Source organism: Anser cygnoides, chromosome 11, assembly GCF_040182565.1.
Source record: "Anser cygnoides isolate HZ-2024a breed goose chromosome 11, Taihu_goose_T2T_genome, whole genome shotgun sequence".
In the NCBI taxonomy this organism is placed as follows: Eukaryota; Metazoa; Chordata; class Aves; order Anseriformes; family Anatidae; genus Anser; species Anser cygnoides.
The window spans coordinates 14,044,983-14,067,361 of record NC_089883.1 but is presented as its reverse complement, the minus strand read 5'-3'; the positions used below and the strand labels follow the sequence as shown (position 1 = coordinate 14,067,361).

The 22,379-nt window shown below is 40.7% G+C and overlaps 1 protein-coding gene across 4 annotated transcripts in view; it reads left to right on the top strand.

Annotated features, from left to right (window-relative positions):
* Positions 1 to 22,379, top strand: part of TMEM266 (transmembrane protein 266) — a 78,558-nt gene that overhangs the window by 35,954 nt on the left and 20,225 nt on the right. For 3 of the 4 annotated variants that reach the window (XM_067004086.1, XM_048081278.2, XM_067004087.1), the window contains exons 6-10: positions 2,679 to 2,833; positions 7,396 to 7,469; positions 16,826 to 16,882; positions 18,437 to 18,575; positions 19,884 to 19,999. In XM_067004086.1, coding sequence (XP_066860187.1) covers positions 2,679 to 2,833; positions 7,396 to 7,469; positions 16,826 to 16,882; positions 18,437 to 18,575; positions 19,884 to 19,999 — 541 coding nt within the window. The remainder of the gene's footprint in view (positions 1 to 2,678; positions 2,834 to 7,395; positions 7,470 to 16,825; positions 16,883 to 18,436; positions 18,576 to 19,883; positions 20,000 to 22,379) is intronic. The other variant, XM_067004088.1, reaches the window with a different exon arrangement.

Below are 22,379 nucleotides of genomic sequence, written 5' to 3'. Positions count from 1 at the left end.
GTGAAGAGCTTGTTTGCTAAGCAGTGATGTGAAGGTGCTAATTACTGTCCGTTCACAGGACAAGCTTTAAATAAATGTACCTTGATGTAGTAAATTAAAATATGAAACTGGGGGTGGTTTTCTAGGGCTTAATTTTCAAACATTTTTGCATCTTTGAAATCAATTTATATATTTTGTGAGTGATATGTAGGTGTAAGCATGCAGGCGATCTGCTCTCGGCCGCTTAAAATTGTTGCTTTTTCAGTCATAAGCTGATAGTTTCATTCAGAAGCTTTTTGGAATCGGTGGGATACTGCTGCTGCACAGACAGAAGAATAATTCTGCATTCGTTAGCAGTTCTAGGAGTAATGATGAGCTTGAATAAAGATTATCATGGCTGTATGTAATGCATGCTGAGAATCACAGGTGATTTACTCTTAGTGGTATGTTTGGTGTATTTGCAAATCTTGACCACATGGAGTTTTTAAAGGAATGTTTTTAGGCCCTCTACTGATCATTCTGAGAATAGGACAGAGGAAAAACTACCGTGCAGTGGTAAATGCTGGCAAAACAGATCCTTTTGGAAAAGAGAAGATAAACGTAAGAAGGGAATAGAGCTAAAAACTTTTCTAATTAAACAGGGCCATTCTCTAGCATTATTTTTGGAAAGATGTCAGGAAACAAACAAACAAAACCCAACAAAAATACCAGCTGCAGTACGGACAGGCTGTACTGTTTTGAGATGGAGTCAAATAAAATCCGTTAAAAAATCAAGATTGCATGAAGGCTTTATTCCAGACCCGTTTTTCCACTTACATTTAAAAAAAAAAACGTATTTAAAATCTAGTGCATCTTATATTTTTTAGTTCTTTATGATTGTTTCATCTTGCTTTTTTTTTTTTCTGGCAGTGTTTGAGAGAAAAGCAACTTTGAGTACTGCTTCAGGCTAGAATACTTCAGGCTAGAACCTTAATGCAATTGAACTAAGGGCAAGTTCCAGACAGTAACACTTGCCAAATCTTCTTGGAGGTTTTGAGAGTCAATTGAGAAGGTCTTTTATGGATAGGTAATCAGGCAGCTCTGAGTACAAGTATTTAGCTGATATACTCAATTCTGAGAAGCTGCTTGAAAGTGCCAAGTCTCTGAGCACTGTTTAGCCTCACTTTCTCCCCCCTTTTTAAGTGTGGCTATGTCAGGGAATGTTTTGTGATGTTTTTCTGAGTGTTTGTTTGTAACAGGAGTTACTGTACCTAGAGCTATTTACGTGGAATTGCTCAGTATCTTGCATGCCACTGATTTCTGCATATTGACGTTTTAGTTCAGACAGTGTGGTTACCGCATCACAGCTCACGTGCTTGCAGTTCTTAGAGCTGAGCCAGTAATTCACGCCAGCTCTTTATTAGTTAATGCATGTTTACAGGGCTTTGAAAATAGTGTCAGGCGAGCATCAGAACTTCCAGAGTTGGGCCAGTACAAGAACATTACAAAACACTGCAATGAGAAATGATATGATAAATACCATATCAAAGTTAAACTATGGGAGAATTTTAGGAGAAAAAAAAGGCAGCAGGATGGGCTTTATGTTTCGGACCTCCTATGATTACTAATATGTTTCTGAATTTCTATGATTCCTAATACAAGTGTTTTCAAAAGAAAAAGCAGATTTTTTGTTTTTTTTTTTTAACAACCACTTTGAAAAATGTGGATCTGCATTAGCACAACGCTGGCATGACATTTATTGTTTTATCAGCTTCCTTCCAGAGCTCTCATCCTTACAGCTGTAGTCAGCAGGAATTGTTGCAGTTTCTCTCTCTAGAACATGCAAGTTTCCTTGTGAAGTTCAACTACTGGTTTTGGTTGAAGCTGCTGATTCCTAAGTTCTGACAGCCTTGCTATATCCCATGGGGATATACTGCCAGCTACTAGGGGAAGTGTGAACCAGGAATGAGACAGAAGATTTCTGCAAAGGTTGAACAGTTCTAGCAATTGGCAGTTGGGAGTTGCAGTGAATGATCTGCACTCTTAATTGGGCAGTGGTTATTAACTGATACTAAAACCAACTATCGTAGTTTTTGCTACAGATCTAAGCTGGTTCTCATACTAGAACAGGGATAAAGATACAAGACAATAAAATTCAATGCCCAGAAAGCTCTTATGAAGCTTCATTGCCTTCTAACCAAATAGCAGAGTCCTGCTATGTCTTGGTAGCCACAGGTAGATGATTGCAGCACGTATGTCAGTATAAAAGTGCATGAAAAATAGTGAGACAGGAAGAAAAGCATATATGATAATCAAGGTTGCATTACTCAGTGCCTTGGAAGGCTCTTGAGCACTGCAATGCTCAGGAGGGTTGGAGAACCTCATTGAAGATGAGACACGTGATCCCCAGAGTGAAGTGTTGGCTGTTACAGGTGCAATTAACCACGCTTATTAAATCAGATGGTGCAGCTGACAGATGTAACCAGGATTCATAAGTGTACTGATTTGGAAGATAGCCCAACCTTAGTAAAGAAACCAACAAAAGTGCATTTAGTAAAGTCTATGTACAATATTAATGGGTGTATCCATAACAGCAGAAGTTGTCATTTTGAGTCCACTGCTCATTAGCGCTCTTTCTTTTTCACTTCTTCTTCTTTTCTTTTCCTTTCTTTTCTTTTTTTTTTCTTTTTTTTTTTCCCCTCTTAATTTTCTTTCCTTAGATCTAACTGGCTAAAACCGTGCTGTGGGAGACGAGCAGCTGTGTGGCAGGTATTTTTGCTCAGTGCAAGTCTCAACAGTTTCCTGGTAGCCTGTGTAGTGTTGGTGGTGATTCTTCTGACTCTGGAACTCCTAATAGATATAAAGCTTCTCCAGTGTGAGTAGGAGGATTATTTTTTTTTTTCATTTTAATGAAATAAAGGCTTAACTTGCTGGGAGGTTTTTGAAGGGTGGGGAAGTTGGTGGGGATTTTCTTTTTTCCTACCATGTAAATGATTAGTAGGCTAGGCAAGAACTGTGTTTGTGGAACCCTAGTATAGTGAAGTCAGACCCTCCCCTATTTTGCTGACCAAATTCAGTATAGGACACATTTTCAGAGGGTACAAGCAGAGTGTACATGCAGATATCTGCACATATGTCATTAGTACGTGAAAAGGTCTGTCCTTCAGGACAGCCACATTCTGTATGCAAAGAAGAAGGTCATCAGCGTATTGTTAATCTCCCTGCTACTTGTCACATGTATGTGGATAGATATGATGAACTTGCTAGGGTACTTGATGCCATCATATTAGTAACTTAGTATACTGAGGTGGATAGGAATTGAAATTACAGTTTTCTATCTGGTGCACAGAAATGATGTAGATTGGCATTCTACTCTGCTAATATACAGTGAGTCAAATAATAGCTTAAATGGAGTTTTGCTATATCTGAATTCTCTGAACTCACTCTACACAGGTTCCACAGTGCTATTTTTCATGCTGTTGTTTTGCTTCCCAATTCATTTTTTTCTTCTACTGCTGTTTTCCTCCATTCCTTTCTTTCTTTTTTTTTTTTGCTTTTAAAGTACAAACCTGATATGAACACACATACCAACTACGTTTTTCTCTCCACTAATTGTTACAGAGCAGCCTTAAGCACCGCCCTACAGTCTCAAATATGTTGAAATGGTAATAATGGGGTTCAGACAATCCTATAAATGCAAGAATACACAACATGAAAGAGTTGCAGTCTGGTATCTTCTATGGCAACTTTGAACTGAGCAAGTGAATGTTGAAGTCCTTTTATTTTCATGATTTTTGTGTTGATATTAATGAAGTTAGATTTCACTGTAAAAATTTAGGTATTACAGTTGTAATAAGATTAGTTTAAGGGACTTCATTGTTAACTGCAAACATTTTTTTATTAGGCCTATGAGATAAATCAGTGACTAAGCTGTCTTTCCACAACATTGCCCAAGCTTTCCCCCAGTCCTCTTACAACCCTGTCTGTCCGTACTGCACACAGTGTTATGAGCATGGCCACTCCATTACATTTGTTATTTTCTGCAGTCTCTGGCAGCTTACCATTTTAGATGAGGAAACCAAAAATTTGAACAAATCTGTAGCTTCTAAAAAAGTCAGGAATGCTAATGATGGGTGTAAGTCCTTAAAAATTGAATGAGGAACTGTATTAAGCCACCACATCTTTCTGTTCACGTATAGAGTTGTCACTTCCTGCAGAGCCAAAGAATTTAAAAGCTGTTTCTATTGATTTGTCTTAGACTTTTAACAGCATTTTGGAGACTTTCCTCTGGAAGCACCTGCTTTCTTAACCATTTATTTTGCTTTAGAGAAGGCTGTATTTTAGGGACCATTTCTCATCTTTTTACCTGGTGCATGTGATACTCTTAAAAGCTTGCCAGCTTACACCTTGTTCTTGGCCTAGAGGTGCCTGGAGAAGCCAGGTGATTTCATTGTGCAGAGGCTGCCCCTGCCCTGTATGGATTTTCTCAGCACCTGAGAGTGTGTAGCTCTGTGCTGCTACTTGGCATTTTAGCTAATACATAACCCATCATGCTTCTTGCCTTCACTAAGCTGAACTCTTTCTGTTTTGTTTTAAATCAGATAAGGGTTGTCTTGGTGGGGTAACAGAAGTATTGCAGTTGTGTCGTGAGGAATGTACATCACTTACGTTAAGCTTTTAAAAAGCTGTTAGGACATAATTACATTTTTCAAACATATTATTCTAGTTTATAACGATTCCTTATTCTATATGAAATTGAGCAGTGCATTAGGATGTGTTAGGGCACATCACTGCCAGTTTTGTTTGTAATAACAACTGCTGCTCCACATTGTAGAGGGTAATTAATTACCAGGTCTCTTTTTTTTTTTTTTTTAAATGAGGGATTTTAATGGGGTTTGGGTTGTATGTGTAAAACTATTGCATGAGAAGTCAGGTTTCTTTGTGACATTTTGAGAGCATCGTTTTTCTCTCATACTTTTAGTGCAGTCCTTGGTTGCACTGTGCACTTCTCTCAAGCAAAATGTGAAATAAAACACAACTCCTTGGCTTTTAATGACAACTTGTAGGGAAAAGAAAAAAAAAAGGTTACAAGTAAAACAAACATGGAATCCTATTCCAGCTAAAAGTAGCAGCTGCTGACTAGCTTAGGTGTTTTCCCTCAACCTGAATCCCAGTGAGGTATCCAAGCCACCACAGAGCAGGGATGGGCGCCTCTTGCAGAAGAGCCTTCTCCCTTTTTGTAGCCTTTCATTACATTCTTGAAGGGCAGTCTTATGGAAGAGGCAAATGTCCAGTCAGTGTATGGGCTAGTGATTCAGCTCTTGAACAAAGCTTCTGGTTTGGGAGACTTTGTCACATTTACTGTTTACTGGCAATTTGATTGCACACTGTCTGGCAGTGGGTCCAGCATTCTCCTCCAGTTAGTGCAGCATCAGAAACTGATTTTCTTTCAAGAATCGTGGCTGCTATATCTTTTTTTGTCCACTAAGGGGCAGCTGGAGCCTTATATGTCAATTGACAGCTGTTTGAAAAATAGCTTTCAGATGGTTTCCATTTCTTGTTCTTTATGCCACCCTATAAAGACAGTGCCATGGGAAAGGTAAATATATTTTTTTTCCCTGTTGTTTCATCTGTAAGTAGTTCCTCTGCAGCAAACCCTCTCACATCAAGCCCCAGAGGAGCCTCAGTTGTGAGAGCTCCAAAAGCAGCCCCTAGCAATGTTTTTCTTTGTATCCTGATTTCTTCCTCCATTCCTTCCTGCCCTTTCTCATTTTGATCAGTTTTAATTTTAAAACAAGATGCTTGATTTAATGCACGACATACATGTTCCTTGGGACTTAGTTAATTCTGCCGCAGTGTTGCATCTCTGTGTGCACAGAGCCATCAATTGCCTTGAACTTTTCTGATACACCATAGTTCTTTGAAACTGCAGGACCACACATCAGTCTGCTCAAGGGAGGGTAGACTCACAAATACCCTGAAATAAAGTGAGGTTTTTCTATTCATTGCCTTAATCGATACTTGATAGTGTGTGACCTCCAGAGTAAGAGTTGCCAGTAGTGCAGATACTGGACCCTTTCTGCTTTTTGCTTTTTGTCATTAATGAATTTCAGTTGAACTTCCTTGAGAAATCTTCCACATTTCAAGACATGCACTTAATCCCACAAAGACAATCCTTACCATAGAGCTTCTTAGGTAGTCTTACAGCAAACAAGCAAAGTAAGTTGAATCAAATGAAAGCACAATTTAATGCCAGTGAGTGCCCATGCAAGGCTTTAGTACACTCTCAGTTCATGCTTTTAGTGAGTTCAGGTTAGTTTTCCTCCAGTCAGGTTCTGAAAGGACTTTTTTTCAGTTATTCCACTCTGATAGTGGAATAACTACATCACAGTCAGTGTGCATGAGGAAAACATGTATGGAAAGTCTGTGTGCAGTATCCAGCGTTCTATAAATTTCCCCTTTAGTTTACTCTTTACGGACTTCGTTTTATGGACGAGTTTGAAATGAATTGAACAGAAGTGATTTTCATAGTTCCTATCTTCCTGAAAAAGACTGTAGAAAAGTATTTTTAAACCAATTATCTTACCTGGAGTTTTATCTCATTTGCTGTAGCTTTCTCAAGTGCTCACATGCCAACCTGCTTAAAGACAAAGCTGCCCCTTTGACAGTCACATTTCCTGAAATACACTCTACAAAAGTAATCACATTTTTATGTTGCACAAGTTAGAATCGCTGCTATTTCACAAACTCTTTAAAAATAATACATTGAGATTTGATCTTCATCGCAATTAACAATGACATTCATTCTTTCTGTTGCTGAACTTGCTCTGGTTTTCCTAGAGTCAGACGTGACTGAGGGGAATGTTCATGCCGTATCTGGACAGCTGTGTGAAAGTCCACATAGCTCTGTTATTTATTTAGGTGAAAAGGTTTTTAAAGCCCAGTTTGAGCAGTAGTTTTTAATCACTTGTTCCAGACAATTATTGTTCTTCTGAGCTGAATTGTCAAAGACTGCATGTAAGGAATGATGTGGGAATAATGGAGCATTGCTTCCTTACAGAATTCTAACTGAAGTTTTAGGTACGTGGGATTTAGTCACGCATCTCGTAGTAAAGCAGTGTGTGGAGCAAGAGCATGCAGCAGTGACAGATTGCCAAAGACCTAATGTGTATGTCATTGCTTACCGGCAATCTGATGTGCACAAGATCCAAGGCAATATTGCTGTGGCTGCTGACATGCTGGCCTGAAGTAGGGTGAGCAGCTGACAGGGCTGGAGTTCCGTGTTCCATTACATCCCATTCCCTTTCTGGCACTTCCATTATGAACTTTAAGAAAGAAAGTTTGACCCACATGTAAGTTGTAGCAGTACTAATGATACTAAACATAAGTTGCATTCTGCTCCTGTAATGATGCCTCATTGTACTGTGTTAATTGCAGTTTCAAGTGCTTCACAGTTTGCAGGAGTAATTCACTGGATCAGCCTAGTCATCCTGTCTGTTTTCTTTTCAGAGGTATGTATAATCAAAGACCTTCATGCACAGAACTGCAAAGTATTTTTATGATGTCGCTGGAATTAGCAAGCATTTAACATGGTTTAGATTGTGAATAAAGGTAGTGCAGTGCACTACAAAAAAAAAGAAAAAAAAATATTGCTGCCGCACTTAGCAAACTAGAAGATCTTGTTTGTAGTAGTGCTGTTTGTCAGCTGCCTAGAATTGGCAAGGGAACATGGAAGATACTGCCTTATAAATTACAACTGAACAATTACAAAAAGAGATAATCACCTCTGAATCACCAGACACAGGGCAGGCCTGTTTCATACATTTCTTCTCACAGAAATCTTATTGGTGTCACTGGGAATAAAGAATTAATTTGGGGTGAAAGATCTGCAGATCTATTTTACAAAAAGATCTGCTTTAAGAATGGAATTCTCTCCTCCCAAAATTTATGGAGGTAATTTAGATGCTCTGGGTTGCTGCATGTAAACACAGTGAGAGAATGAAACAAATGGTGAATTTCTTTGGAAATATTTCTATGAATGTGCTTTTAGAAATTGGAAAAAGCTGTAGCAGTGATATAACGACTGACAAAATTGGGAATACCTATTACAGTTTTCAACTTTATTCCAAAAAGAAGTAATTGATACTGAGACATTTAAACTACACCTGAAATATCTCAAAGTATTCATTAAGGCTATTTTTCCAGGTCATAAGGTGTTACTTGTCACCAAAAAAAAAAAAGTTTTTGTTTGTTACATTATACCAACTCGTATGTTGGAAGACAACCTGGACTTACATATTTAAAAATATTTTTTCTAATTCATTGGATAAAATATTGTTGTCCAAAAAGGAGTTAAATTCTTCACTCTGTGAAGACGCATTGACTTCACTCTGTGAAGATGTGTAACTTTCACATTGATGTGAAAGTTACAAAGAAATTCAGATGAACAGGGAGCTGTGATATCTGCAAATTATGTGGTAGTTCATTGTGTTGAATTCATACTCACCATATTATATCACTGATTATTTTTGTGGCTCTATTATGCCTTTATTTACATATATCATTTTGTATTTCTACTTTGTATTTCTACTCATGACAGGGGCTTTCTAGCTAGTGTTGCCACTGCCAGTGGGAACTTTCAGAAAGGATTCCTTGATAACAGGCAGGGGTCTCAAGACTGCTTTGCATCCTAGCCTCCTGGTGCAGCAGTTATACAAATGGATACAGCTCATTTTTGTTTCCCCCATCCTTTGACAGTGATTGTGGGTTGTAGGATACACGTAAACCGCCTGGAAAAGAATCTCTAAACCACTCAACAGTTTTGCAGAATCTGCTTTGTGTACTGCATATCCTAATACTTGAAGACTTAGGTTTGCTAGGTGGAGTCCATTCCCTGTAAATAAATACTTTCCCCTCTCTCTGAGAAGCTTTCTTTTTCTCCAGTGGGGATTAGCACCCTGGGGTTACCTGTAGTCCTGAGCTTCCCAATAGGATCAGCCTGTAACTCTGCTGCTGGCAGCATGGCTGCACAAACACGCACCTGATCTTCATCGCTGCCTGGAGCTTGTTTCACAGCAGCTTCTCCTGTGGTCCTCAATTTCCTTCTGCTGGGCATAACCTTGAGTTCTGTTTTCTTTCATTTGTGTGACCAAGCACTCTCCCCAAAGCCTGATGCAGCTACTTGTATCCTAGCAGTTCCTTGCAGTGCCTTGTTCCTGTATCCCTTCCATAGTCTGGTTCACATGCAGGCAGTTTTTGTTAGGTTGCTTGTGGCAGTGCAGATAAGGCCAGTTCTCACTTGTCTCAAGGCAGACATTAATAGTTTTGGTTCTACTCGGAGTACCTGCATGAGCGGACGAACTGTTTCGGAAATGCTTTGCAGGAAAACAGTAACAGAAATGATTCGCACAGCCAAAGCTGATTGCCTGACTTACCATCCTCATTTTGCATTGTCTTGGATATTTTCCTCCTTTCTACATTGGATATTTCAAATTACTTTTCCTTCTCTGCTTGCTGTCCTAATTTTTTATAAATCTCTTTCTGTCTTTCAAAGTATCTTCCTTATCTTCCTCCACCTATTTGATCATGGGTTGAATTTACACCAATGAAAGCCAAGGCCACAAGGCAGCCATGTAATGAGCACAAAGGAGGATAGACATTTGGATATTGGTTCATTAAGTGAATTTTTAGCAGCTCAGAGTCCTAGACTGTATTATAGCAATAGAGGTGGGTCTGCAGCATATCTGGATATGCTTCAAAGACCACAGACCTGGAACAGAATGAAGGTGTACCATTGCTACTGGGATTGCTGGGGTTGGTCTTGTGCCAGGGCAGTTTAATGAACAACAGCACAAAAAACAGTGTATAATCTTTTCTCATCCAAATCAAAAACCTTGATTTTTCAGGGGGTTACAGAATACTGTAAAAACTCCATATCACAGAAATGCTATTTTTTTCATTGATCTTTATCTTATTTACTCTTTTGGTGCCTTCAGAGGCTTTCTTGCCCTCTGATTCTCAAAACCACGAGTCAGCTGTCTTTTTGAGTTATTTGTTGAGAAAACTGTATGTTACAGTGAGACTTTGCAGTCTCTGACTGTTGATGTCAGGATGAGTTTCCAGATTTGAGCAGGCTTAAGGTTTGCTTGGATATAACAGGCAACTACTGAGGATTGATTAGTCTTTCAGTCAGTGCTTTTCTCCCCAAACCAAGGATTGAGAGATGCTAGTGTTCACAAAGGGCTGTTTCCATAGCAAGCACCATGTCCCGGCCTTGGATGTTTATTGGTTTTTCTGTAGTTTGGTTCCCATTAGTTGTAAAGGTGGATACATAATTCTTCAGAGAGGCTTCAGCTCAGATGTGGAGAAGAAATAATAGAAACTTATTAAAATCCAGAAAACTTTCAGCAGAAAATCTGAATGTTTTAGAAAAATAAGACCAATTAAAAGCTGGTGCTGTAAAGACACTGCAAGCACTTTCGGTCCCATCGTGGTGGAGTTAAACAGGCACTGGCTTTCTGCTTGGTTAAAATGAAGGGGCAGACATGCCAGCAACTAGCAACTGCCAGCAGGACATGTGCCAACCAAATTAAGTAGCTACACTCCCAGCATTTTCCATCTCTCTCTCTATTTCTGTTATAGCCATAAGCCTTAAAGGAATTTATTCCACTCTGTCAATTTTGTATTTTCTTTCTGTCACTGTCTGTGACTTTCCAACATTAAAATAGCCTTACTCAAGTGAATTGTACATCAGCTCTTTTTGCTTTTTTCCAAGTATTTTGAAGAGGATTTACAAGTGGTGATGACTGTGTATGTTTGTCTCTGTTTACATACATCACTACGATTTGTCTGTGCACCAAATGTTACCCAGATGTTAAGGCAGAAGAGCAGAAAAAGACAATGGGGGAGAAACCCCAGTACCAACAGCAAAGCAAAGCCAGGGTTACACCCTGTCAAGAGGACAAATTCAGCCTTGGTAATAGTTGGCTGAGAAAAGGACGATGGGGAATGTCACAGTGCTTTGGTAAGTGGGTTGGAGTATGCTTGTATTTTAACAGTCTTATCACATTGCCACAGATAGCTGATTCTGTAGCTGTTCGGTTGTGTTTTTCCACTAAGATTGTTGAGACCGTGTGTGTGCAAGAATCGAGTTCTTTGATATTAGTTGTTCGTGTTGCTCTGTATGTGCTTCAGTCAGCCAAGCACTCAGGCATTCTGCTAGCTTTCAGCACTTGAGTGTTTCCATGGGAGAAACCAAGTCTTCGGGTGTGCTTAAAGTTAGGCAATCACTGAATCACCACTTTTTTCCCGTAGCAGGGTACAAGAAACAAGTTCTGGAATTGAGTAAGTCTGGAGTCCTAGTTGATAAAGGATTTGTTGAATTGGCTATGGCTCACGAGTGCATATTAGATTTTGTCAACAGATAAGCAGAAAGATAATAATCTTCTATTAATTCTGTAATGTTTCCATAAGCTGGAAGAACATTCGTTTCTGAATGTTTGCTTTCATTCTGTGTACACGAGTTTCCTCATGGTGCACAAATGTGCTGCATTGCTGGCTGTGTAGGTTTTGTTTCTTCAGGTGGTTGATGGAGGGGATCTAGGACCAAAGATACGGATTTTCTATGCTAATGTAACTTATAAAGGTAAATTGAAGGTTACTTCTCTGTTAGTGTATAAAAATTAAATATTTAATATATTGTGAAATTTATTTTCTAGACTTTTAGTTTTCTTGCTTCATAAAACACTAGTTACCAGGTTTTGTAGGGGTCTAGGGACTTAGCCTGACACCTTCTCTTGACACCAAGAATATATCACACAGGTATGTACAGGGTGTGCTCTATCAGAACTTCATCTGAGCTTTCATCTCCTGATAGCCACAGGCCAGCACCTTCTGCACTGCGCTACAGAGATAAGAACTAACACAAGTATAGTCATGTCCAGAGGGAACCTCTGGTTGCTTAAGACAATTTTCTGTCCAATCTGTCCTTACCTTCTGGTGGCGTACGGTGGCTCTAGTAAGCCATTTCCATTCCTGTAAAGCTCTTTCAAATCACTCCAGAGCTTTCAGTTTAAAATTCATTCCTTTTCTCCTTATTCTCAGAGCAGCTATTGCAGGACTACAGTTAAATGAAGTGTTTGTGCAAAGGTGCATTTTGAGACTACATGATACCACAAGAGAGAATTAGCGGTAGACAATGACAAAGAATGTAGTACGTTCATGTCTATTCGTGTCACCAGGCTTTTGCCGTTAATTATTCCTAAGTGACCACGTGTGCTGATAGAGCCACAGCAGTTGCAGAGAACAGTAAGTGGGGAGTGTTTTGTACTGTGTGATACATGAGGGGAGGGCAGTAGTTATCCTTTTCATTTTGGAGCCTTGCTTTGAAGAGAAACCATGTGAGGAGGATGCCTGTGCACTGGAAGCAGAAGGATGTGTCATTTAAAGATGCTAACATGTTCCGCCATGCTCTGCGGGCAGGGGAATAGCATAACCTAGTACAACTAATGCAGTATCTTGGGACAGGCACACCAGAAGGTGGCAAAAGAAGATTGTTTTGAGTAGTCTATGAGCTAAGGCCTCTGTGGAGTGACCTGAACCAGAGAGATTATAAATCACAGGCTGGGTACAAGGTGTACTTTCTGAGAAAGATTTCAATAAATATTTGGTCTTATGAGATATACCCTAAAGACAGGTGCTTAATCTTACAGTTTCTGCATAAGGCAGAGGTAAACACCCTCTGTAACACATAGAGAGTTTTGTGGCAGTGGAAGGAGGGAAGCACTCAACTAAAGACCCTTTCCACCCCACTCCATCGGCCCTCCATCTCTTGTGCAATCCTTACCTCATCTGGGAACGCAGAGCTGTGAACTAAATCTGGTGGGCCAGCCTCGGCTGCTGTGCTGCCTCCTTTTTGATTTCTTTACACCATGGATGAATTTAGCGCAGCGAGTCACTCAGTGGTAAATAGTATATTAATGGTGCAAGCAATGACATATTTAAAATTACAAAATGTACAGTGCAGTCAGCTGACAAATGTGGCTAACTCACGCAGGGTGCGGGGATTCACACAGCTGGCTCAGCAGAGGACTTGGCCAAGCTTCCCTAGAAAATTGGACAGCAAACCAGCAGCATCACACAGTTCTTCACAACCTACGCTGCAGGCAGGCGGTGTTGTGCAAGCAGCTGTGCATAACCAAGGGACAAAGTCAACTTGGAAATTACGTTTCTTTCTGAAGAATGGTCTAAGATTTTATTTTTATCTGGCTTTACTCTAACTAAAACAAGTTAACAGAAGTGTTCGGTCCTTTACTTTTATTAGTACACTGGGCAGACTTCTATGTAATAATTTAGCTTTCCTCAGAAAGCAAAAATGTATTTGATACAACTACAGTACATGCACACACACACACGTGTATATATATATATGGACAGATGGATAGAAGTTAAGTACTTTCTAATTGCAAGTTCTTAGGTCAAGAAATGTTAAAACATTCTTTTTTTTAATTGTTTGAAGGCAGTGGCCTTTAGCAGAAATATACTCCCACTGATATCTAATGTTTGAATTCAAACCTCTGTGTCCAAAAAGCAGAATGCCTGTAGTGTACTGCAAAACTGTGTGTGTGCATCTGCTCCAGTGCTGAAAAATGCCCCCACACCAGGGAAAACAGCAGCTCTTCTCCATTTCTCCCAATTTCTTGTAGATTCTGTGTCAGTTCTGCAAATGGTAAGAGTCACGACTAACATGTCTGTTTCATCTGTGATGAATGTTCAGGTTGCAATTCCTTTTGAATTCATTTGTGCTTTTCAGTTTGGTCCATATGCAGTGCGTAGGAAGTTTGTTGGAGTATTGATTTGTCTCTTTTTTTTTTTTCTTCAGATTCTGCTAGGTTCTATACAGAGAAACCACACAGACAAATGCAATGGGTGTTTGTCTGAAAGCTATTTCTGACAATTTAGGAAAATACTAAAGTGCTGTTTATAAGTAACACTAGTGCTCTCATTTCAGTCAAAGTATTTATTGTTTTGAACAGTCAGGGAAATTTGCCTTGAGAAGCCCAAATGTGTTTGGTTCAGACTCCCCTGGGTAAGAGCAATGACAGCCAAGGTGGGTGTGATCCCATACTTTGTGCCAACAGAGGGAGGGCAGAGAAAGCTAAGCCTACTTTGGTGGTACCGGTAGTAAGGACTGGCAAGGGGACCACGAGCATACCACGGCTGTATCTCAGGCTGCACAGCGTGTGTGAGATGCACTTTCCTGGGACTCCAGCTCCCTGAAGGCACCAGGGCAAAGCTGTCTTACGCGTTTTTTTGCAGCAGCAGTGGTGAGGTGCTTTGTTTGGTTAAGAGTGACAAGCTGGTGGATAATGCCAGCATGTGGCTTTAAGGCCTTCCATATAGAAGAAATGTTTTTACACCTTACCCCTCAGTTGTGCCTAGAGTTTGCCCTGAAGTTAATGTCTCTCTGAGAGGGAGCTGGGTTCATTCTGCTCTCGTGCTCTCCCCTCCTATAGCTTGCTTGTTCTACCTGTGAGCAGAGATGGTGATCATCAAGGCGTTTCTTGTGAGGGGGGAGCCTGTCACCTAGAGGTAGCACTCAGAAGCATTACTGCAATAAACGTCTGCCAGAAAGACTTCCTGACAGTGCTGACTTGTGCTGATTCACACCAGCAGCCTGAAAATGAAAATATTTGTGCTAGCTTCCAGCCCTTGGAATGGCTCAGGCCCACGAATATGACAGTAGTGCAGTCTTACTTAAACACTGCAGTGAGAATTAAAAAGGCAGAAAGGATTTTTTTTTTTTTTTAATGTTCTCTCAACAGTTCAGTGTTAAATCATATTTGGGGTTGTGAGGCAGTATTTCTATTTTCTTTGTGCAGGTATGCCCTGTCATTGCAACAAAAAGATCACTGGACAACTGCACACCTGTCCAAAGGAAGGTTTTTCACCATCAGCTACAGTAAAGATGTGAAGTGTGTAGCCATCCTGTAGTTGTTCACTGACATAGCACTTCATAAGGCTGCCTAAGCGTAGAAGAAAATGACCTGGATTTTTCTCTGCTGTCAACAGGGTTGCTGAAAAGGTAGCACCCCACGCTTTAAGGAAGGCACTGCTTTTCCTCATGCATTGGCTGCTGGCTGTGGACTGAGGTTAACTTACACAACTGGACGTGTGTGCTCACGGGTGCCTTGTACTTAGCGTTTTGTACAGCTTCTCCGTGGGACTGGGGGAGCTGCTTACAGAGGAGCTGGGCTGCTTCTGTCTGAAAGGGCCTGAGCTGAGACTGCAGAAGTGCTGCAGTTGTACAGCAGCGTGTGCACTTACACCTTGTGCTTGCATCACGTCTCATCTCACCAGCAAAACTGGATTTGAGGGGCTGCTGCTGCTGTGCATCTCTTTTTGCCATCTAAACCACTGTGCATACAGGTTCCTGAGGAGATTGCTGCGAGTAACCTTATTCCTGCATTGTGTTTGTGAAGGGCTTTGAAAGTAAAATGTTCTTTTAGGAGCAGAGACCAGCAGCATTAGCAGTTCTTGGTGTCTACATAAAGTCTTACCATTTTTTGTAGAGGGAAGAGAGCACTGCATTTGCTCTTCTGACTAGTGACTCCCTTTCTCAGCCAGACTTGACCAGGGCTTCATGTGTACCATTCCTGAGCGAGCACTGGCCAGTTCACTTTCCTGCTCACTTATGAGCATTTATATGAGACTGGATTTGAGGCAACAGATCTCCCATAGCAATGTCTCCCTCTGCAAAACAGGTTAAGGTTTGGAGTGCCACGACAGAGCTCTGCACAGTCATCCTGGGCCAAATGAGGCAATTGGACTCATGGGGTTTGGCAGAAGCATGCATAGGAGCAGTACCCTTCTGAAAAACCCAGGGCTGTTCTGCAGCTGGGTAGTGCTGCTATGTTTGGCACAAATTCCGAGTTGGTTGGCTGCATTTTTAATGAAGAGGAGATATGTATATTCATCACATAGTCGCTTAGTTTCTTCGGCACAGTTCTTGGCATGGTGACCCCTCACACAGCAGCCTGCCGCATGCCCTCTCAGTTGCGCTGTGGTTTAACGCAGAAGGGATTTCATCGTCTTTGCGAGTCATGGAGCTCCAGTTGTGTCTGTCAAAATCTGAGCTGATGTTAGGGTGGGCAGAAAACATCCCTACCAGTTTTGCTTTTATGTGAATTCAATCCCAATCATCAGATTGATTTTTTTTTTTTTTAATGGTGTATCCTAAAAGCCAGATTTAAAAAAAAAAAAGGGGGGGGAACAATGCCCTTGGATTGTTAATAGGAATTCACCATTGGTTCATTCTCTTTTCCATCTTCATTGTTCTTTTCTAGTTACTGATGCTACTTACAGCTCTTTTGCTTAAAGAGGAGTATCATAGAATTATTTTTCTCCCTTATCCTATGACTTTCTGGAACTTCATAATAAGGCAACAGCTCTGAACTCCAGAAGAGTACAGAGAAGTTCAGATGTTCACATCCAGAAGAGTACAGAGAGGGGGCCCAAGAGTGAATCTTTTGAAGGCTTATTTTTTTCTTTTTTTTTTTTTTTGGTAGTAATCTGAATCTCATAACTCTAAAAAAACTCTAAAATGGAAACTGTTGGAGGGTGGAAGGAGTGATGAACATTTGAACTTGGAACTTACTGACTCATTGAAACATCATAAATATGGTGGTTAGAAAACAGTACCTCCTTTTATAATACAGAGACCTAGCTATTTCTGGATCCTCATTATTATTTAGAAGAAATACATTATGCATAGATAAGACAAAAATGTACCCCTAAATAGATAAAGGACTAAGTGTTTATCTATAATTGCAATGACATTCATCATTTTTTCCCCAATCTATTTTACTAGACTATTTTGAGGATTGTGGTCCTTGGCATATGGGATTACATTGAAAACAAAATAGAGGTGAGTAGTCTTACTCTTTGTACTGTTTTCCAGGCAGGCACATTAAAAATATTAAGAACTGCTCTGGGTGTCTTCGTTACAGATCCGGTGCAATACAGATATCTTTTAAATCAGATAAGTATGCACATACCTCTCGGTGTATGCTTGGGTACATAGCAGTATGATTCAGTCCCTTGTTCTGTGAGACTCTCAGAAGAGCGTTATGTTTGGAAATATTTTATTACAGGGGGAGGAAGGGGTTGTAGGGTTTTTGCTCCACGTGTCTGTGGATTTTATTGTTAGAGCTGTGCTTGTCTAACAGTTGGTACCGCTACCCTGAGATAATGAACAAGGTGAGTAAAAAGTGTCATGTGACTTGTGCAACCATGTTCTCATAATCAAGTTGAAAGTAGAACAGATTGAAAAATCGTGTGTAGTTTTCTGATAGACAATACAATTTTGGCAAAAAAAAAAGTATTTTGAAATGATTTTTTAGTTAAATCTGACTTTTGATAAACACTGTCATTTATACCTCAAATTAAAAATGAGGTAGAATGTGCATACTGTTCCAGAGACAGAAAAGGAAATGCGTATGTTAAAAGTAACACATAATCCCAACCTGAGCAACAATCTGAGGAGTGGGAAAATGAAAAACTCTTTCTTGATACTGTCTGATGTTCACTGTCCATCAAATAAGAGCAGTTAGAAGTGTTTCTTTTCAATACACTGGATTGTTATGCACAGTTCTGAATGTGCAGTGGTTATAAAATCTGTGTCCTGTCTCCATATGCAAACCATTAACCAATGGTCTTTGGCAGCTGGGAAGCATCCCAGTAGGAATGAGGACATGGTACTCTGTTCTACCCTGCTAGGCAAGGGTAGCACACGCTCATCTCTATTGCCAGTTTGCCGTGAGATGTGTTTACTCACACAGTGGCCTTCTCTGATCTAATCCACAATGCTACCAACATCATACAAATCATCCTGAATAGTCCCTGTTGCCAAAAGCCTTGAAACCCTTGCTGCCCAATAGCAGTGAGAGCAAAGTCTTACTGTCTTGCCATATAGCCCACACATGTTGTGTAGTCAGGATGTGGCCAAGAGCCATTAAGTCACTTTGCTCCATCTTTTTCTACTTGTCTTCTTGATCTCTTCATTTAGACAGTAAAATCAGTAGGCAGGGAATGTATCTTTTCTGGGAGGATGGCATCATCCCAAGTAATGGGTAATAAATACCAATGATAATAATACTCTTCAGCAGAAGTATCATTTAGTCTATCACTTCTACATGGAGATTTTGGCCAGGTGGTCCAAATACCTTTCTCTCTTCCTGCCCTCCCACCACAGTTTATTTCTCCTCACCTCATAAACTGTGGGTGAAGCACTGAAGAATTCTGTTGTGCTGCCTCACAAGGATGCAGCCTTTGTGGGACTTGGCCACCTCTCGTATCCCTTTCACATACATACCATAATTGCATTTCTTTCTGGGGAAGTGGGAGTCCTTCATGACCTCAGGCAGAAATGGCAGGGCTTGTGATCTTTAGGAAGAGTTTGAAAAAAATCATTTCTCTCTAGGTGTTTGATGGTGCTGTCATAATCTTGTCCTTGGCACCAATGGTGGCCTCGACAGTGGCTAATGGCCCCAACAGCCCATGGGATGCTATCAGCCTTATTATCACATTACGAATATGGAGAGTGAAGAGGATCATTGATGGTGAGTGGTGATTCAATTGGTGACTCCAAGAATTACCTGGCAGGCTGGGAAAAAAGAGGTTTTAAATGTTTGGAAAGAATGCTTGCCTTCCCGTTCCTCTTACAATTTAAAAGCACTGAACAGGAGAGAGTTATGACTCCCATGGAGGACAGTAGGTCTCAAGTTCGTGGTTGTTTCGCCTGTTCCCTTTAAGCCTTTAAAATTGATTGGTTTGTATTTTGTAAGGCCCCTTCAAATCCCCTATCTGGTCAGGAGCATTTTCTTACCATGGTGGTTCCATGCTGAAGGTGCTCTCTGCAGCGCCGGTGTGTGGTACAGCACAGTCGTCACTAAGCATGTGTCATGTGTTTTGCATAGACCTCCGTGGGGAAGCACCAGGAGAGATAAGAACTCCTCGGGAAGTCAGGGTTGCAGCAGCAGTGGCTGTGCCTGGAAGGAAGGACTTAAGTGTAGGCTACTTTATGCGAAGTGGTTTCAGGCATTTCAGGTTACAGGGATAAGAGGTGGGAAAGGAATAAGTGAAGGATCACTTCGGTCCTATATGAAAGATCAGAGTCAATCTGTTATTTTTGATTTAGATGCCCAAACTGTATTGAGAGTTGAGGAAAGGTCATAGCACCATGAGTGAAGTGTCCAAGGCAAGTTCAGGATCTTTTGTAGCTTCATAAAACATCAAGAATTGCAATAAACATTGAACAGCTTTGCTCATTAGTCTGAGTTTGCCCTGATTGTGAGAGAAGCAACATTTCTAAACGCTTTCGGAAGACCTATTGAAAACTGGGCTGTAGCTTAAAAAACAATAGAAGTTGTTTCCTTTTTGTTTTTTAAAGTCTCCTTATTAGTCTACTATTTCCATCACGGACTTACTTCCTACCACCAAGTCTAGGAATTAAATACCTGGGGCTCTGGAATTGTTCTTCTCCCAAGGGAGTGATGCTGTTCAGGTTTAGAGGGGATGGGAGCAACTCCAAGCAGAAAAATCTGCTACCCAGCAATTCAAAAAATCTGTGCTAAGCACTGGGAAAGATCAGTATTAGTGCCAAAGCTAGGAAGAGCAAGCAGGATGCATTTCAGCTCAGCCAGACAATTGGAATTCTGACCAAACGAGAGCTAGGCCCTGCTTATGACCTGTATTTCAGCTGTTAGAAATCCTTACCCAGAAGGAATACTCGAGTTCTCTCACTGCAGTTGAAAAGGGTGAAATTCTTTGGTCTGTAAAGGGTTTCCCTCCAATTTTAAAAATTAATAAATAAATAAATCAATCAATCACAGCTGGGTTAACTTTGAGTACTTACTTATGTTTTCCAGCCTATGTCCTTCCAGTGAAAGTGGAGATGGAGATGATGATTCAGCAATATGAGAAGGCAAAGGTTATTCAAGATGAACAGCTGGAAAGACTAACCCAGATCTGCCAAGAACAAGGGGTAAAGTTCAGTTATGTCTTTATTTGCGTAGAGCTTGTTATAGCAAATCAAACAGTTTACGTACATTGCCACAGGCTAAGGTTTGAGGAATATTGCTAAGATTTCTGTTGCAAGGTGACAGATTTCAGGTCGTTAAAGAAATATTAGCTGCAGCCAGGATATTGTCAGCATGGTATTTGTCAAACAGCAGTTGTCTCCCTCTGCTGCTGTGCGTGTGTTTTTTAAGGTGAGGAGAACAGTTGTGAGGAACAGAAAAGGAATGCTCCCAGAATTTAATTTATTGATAGAGTGCAGTTAGACGTAATATTCAGAGCATGCAAAATTCATGCAAAAAGACTGAAGCAATATTAAAGCAATATTCCTAGGAAAATGTATACATCTGCAGGAAAGCTAGTGAATCTCTGTTCTTTGAATGCAGGAGGCAGCTTCTCTGTAGGTCAGTCAGAGACTCTCTTGGCAGACTCAGTGTTGCACCAGAAGCTTCTAGTTTCTGGAAGAAAGTCAAGATTTTAGACTCTTCCCAGCCCCCCACCCCAGATGTTTAGTGATTCAGTCTTTGAGATAAGGGAGGTGAAAGTAAAAATATCTCAGACAAATATGTTCGAGAAAAGTGTAAAACCATCACTTGGGGAAGAAGCCAGGAGTTCTGAATTACACTTAATCTCATGTAAATGAGTCCCTGAGTAAGCTGCTTTAAAGTAGAAACCAGCCATGTAAGTTAAGACTCAGACTAAGTGGGGCATTCAGGTCACCACCAACCCACAAAAGACTGATTCCCCAAGTAACTTATTTCAATTGCAGAGATAACTGTGAGGTGTCCAAGTAAGGGCTGGAGGTTTCTAGCATCAGCTCCCACTCCCCACCTGTGACAGGTGCTTTTCACATACAAAATGAGGTTTAAGTCTGAGTGGATCAATCAGTCAAAAAGCTGAAGGGCCTGAGTAGACAGGAGGAGAGGCAACTCATCCCAGAACAGGCCAGCTGTCCAATGGGTGTGTAATCTGAATAGGGATTCAGGTGCCCATCTCTTACCTAGAAACCTAAAACCTGTCAGCAGTCCTCTTCATGACAACTTTGTGCAATGATATTAATATATCCCTGCTTCTGCACTGGTCATGAAATGAACAGGAAATGGTATGTACCCAGTTTTACAGAGGAGAGCTTATCCTTTGACCAAACATGCTAGACAAATCAATGATTTCCTGAGTCCCACTACAGTATTTTGTCTGTCAGACTGTGCTATTAGGTTAAAGTTCTTGACAGACATAAATTTGAAAGCATTCATTTTTAGGAGATGTATTATGCAGTTAGGTAATATTCTCAATAGCTAAACAATGTCCACAGTCTGAGTGAAAATGGGCTCATTATCCCAAGTGGGGTTCAGGAGTAGCTTTTGCCACCCTGTGTTCTGATCCCCGTTCTCTTTATCTGCATGCCTAGCTTGCCAAATATCTAACCATGGTAGCCCTAATCTGAGCTCTGATGGTTACAGCATAGCTGTACATCAAGCACAAAGAAATACTGCTTTGGTGGATGAGTAAATCTGTGAAAACAGAGCAGGTTCTCTCCTAGCTTTCAAGTGTCATTAGCTATGGAAAAATATAGACTATAGAAAAGTGACAGCATACTAATATCTCATGTTTTACTGTCCTGAGTTCCTGCCAAACAAATGTCTGAGCTGTTTAATATGAGGTAAATGTACTAATTTGCTGCCGTTAGCAACAGAAGACATTGACACAAGTACTGCATCCTTTCTTCGTAAATTAATAGATTCATAATTCAGTCAAGAACAAGTTGTCAGCATTATAATATTCACATTAACATTGTGTACAGTATCTGGTGGGAAAGATATCTCCTAATGGTATTTAATGTCTAAAATTTTGCCAGGTTTTTGCTTTTTCATTTCATCAGCTTTCCTGACCTTTTAAAGGATTGCTCATTCTTGGAGTTTGAGTGTGCATGTCTGTGTGTTTTCAGGAAGGGTTGCCTACGGCAGTTTGGCTGTTCTTGAGTCTGGAGCCCTGGCAGGGAGGACTCCAGGGTGCCTCGCCTGTGCAGGGCCATATCTGGCGCAGGCAGCCGAGGTAGCTGCCCAGGGCCACCTCTGCTGACCTGTTGCCTCCACTGCACGCAAGATATTTCCCCTCTGGGTGCACAGCTGGGCACACCAATGCCAGCCCCAGGCTACCTACCTAAGTAGGAAGAAGAGACAAGCCACCGCGGTTGTCTGCATCCCAGTGGATGTAGATACTGCTTCATCCCGAGGCTGCGTCTTTGTGACCACACCGATGAACTACATTTGTTTAGTAATTATAGACAGGGCTGAAAATGTTCCTGTCAGAAAGGTTTCTCAGCACTTTCTTTTCTGAGATCTTGTTTG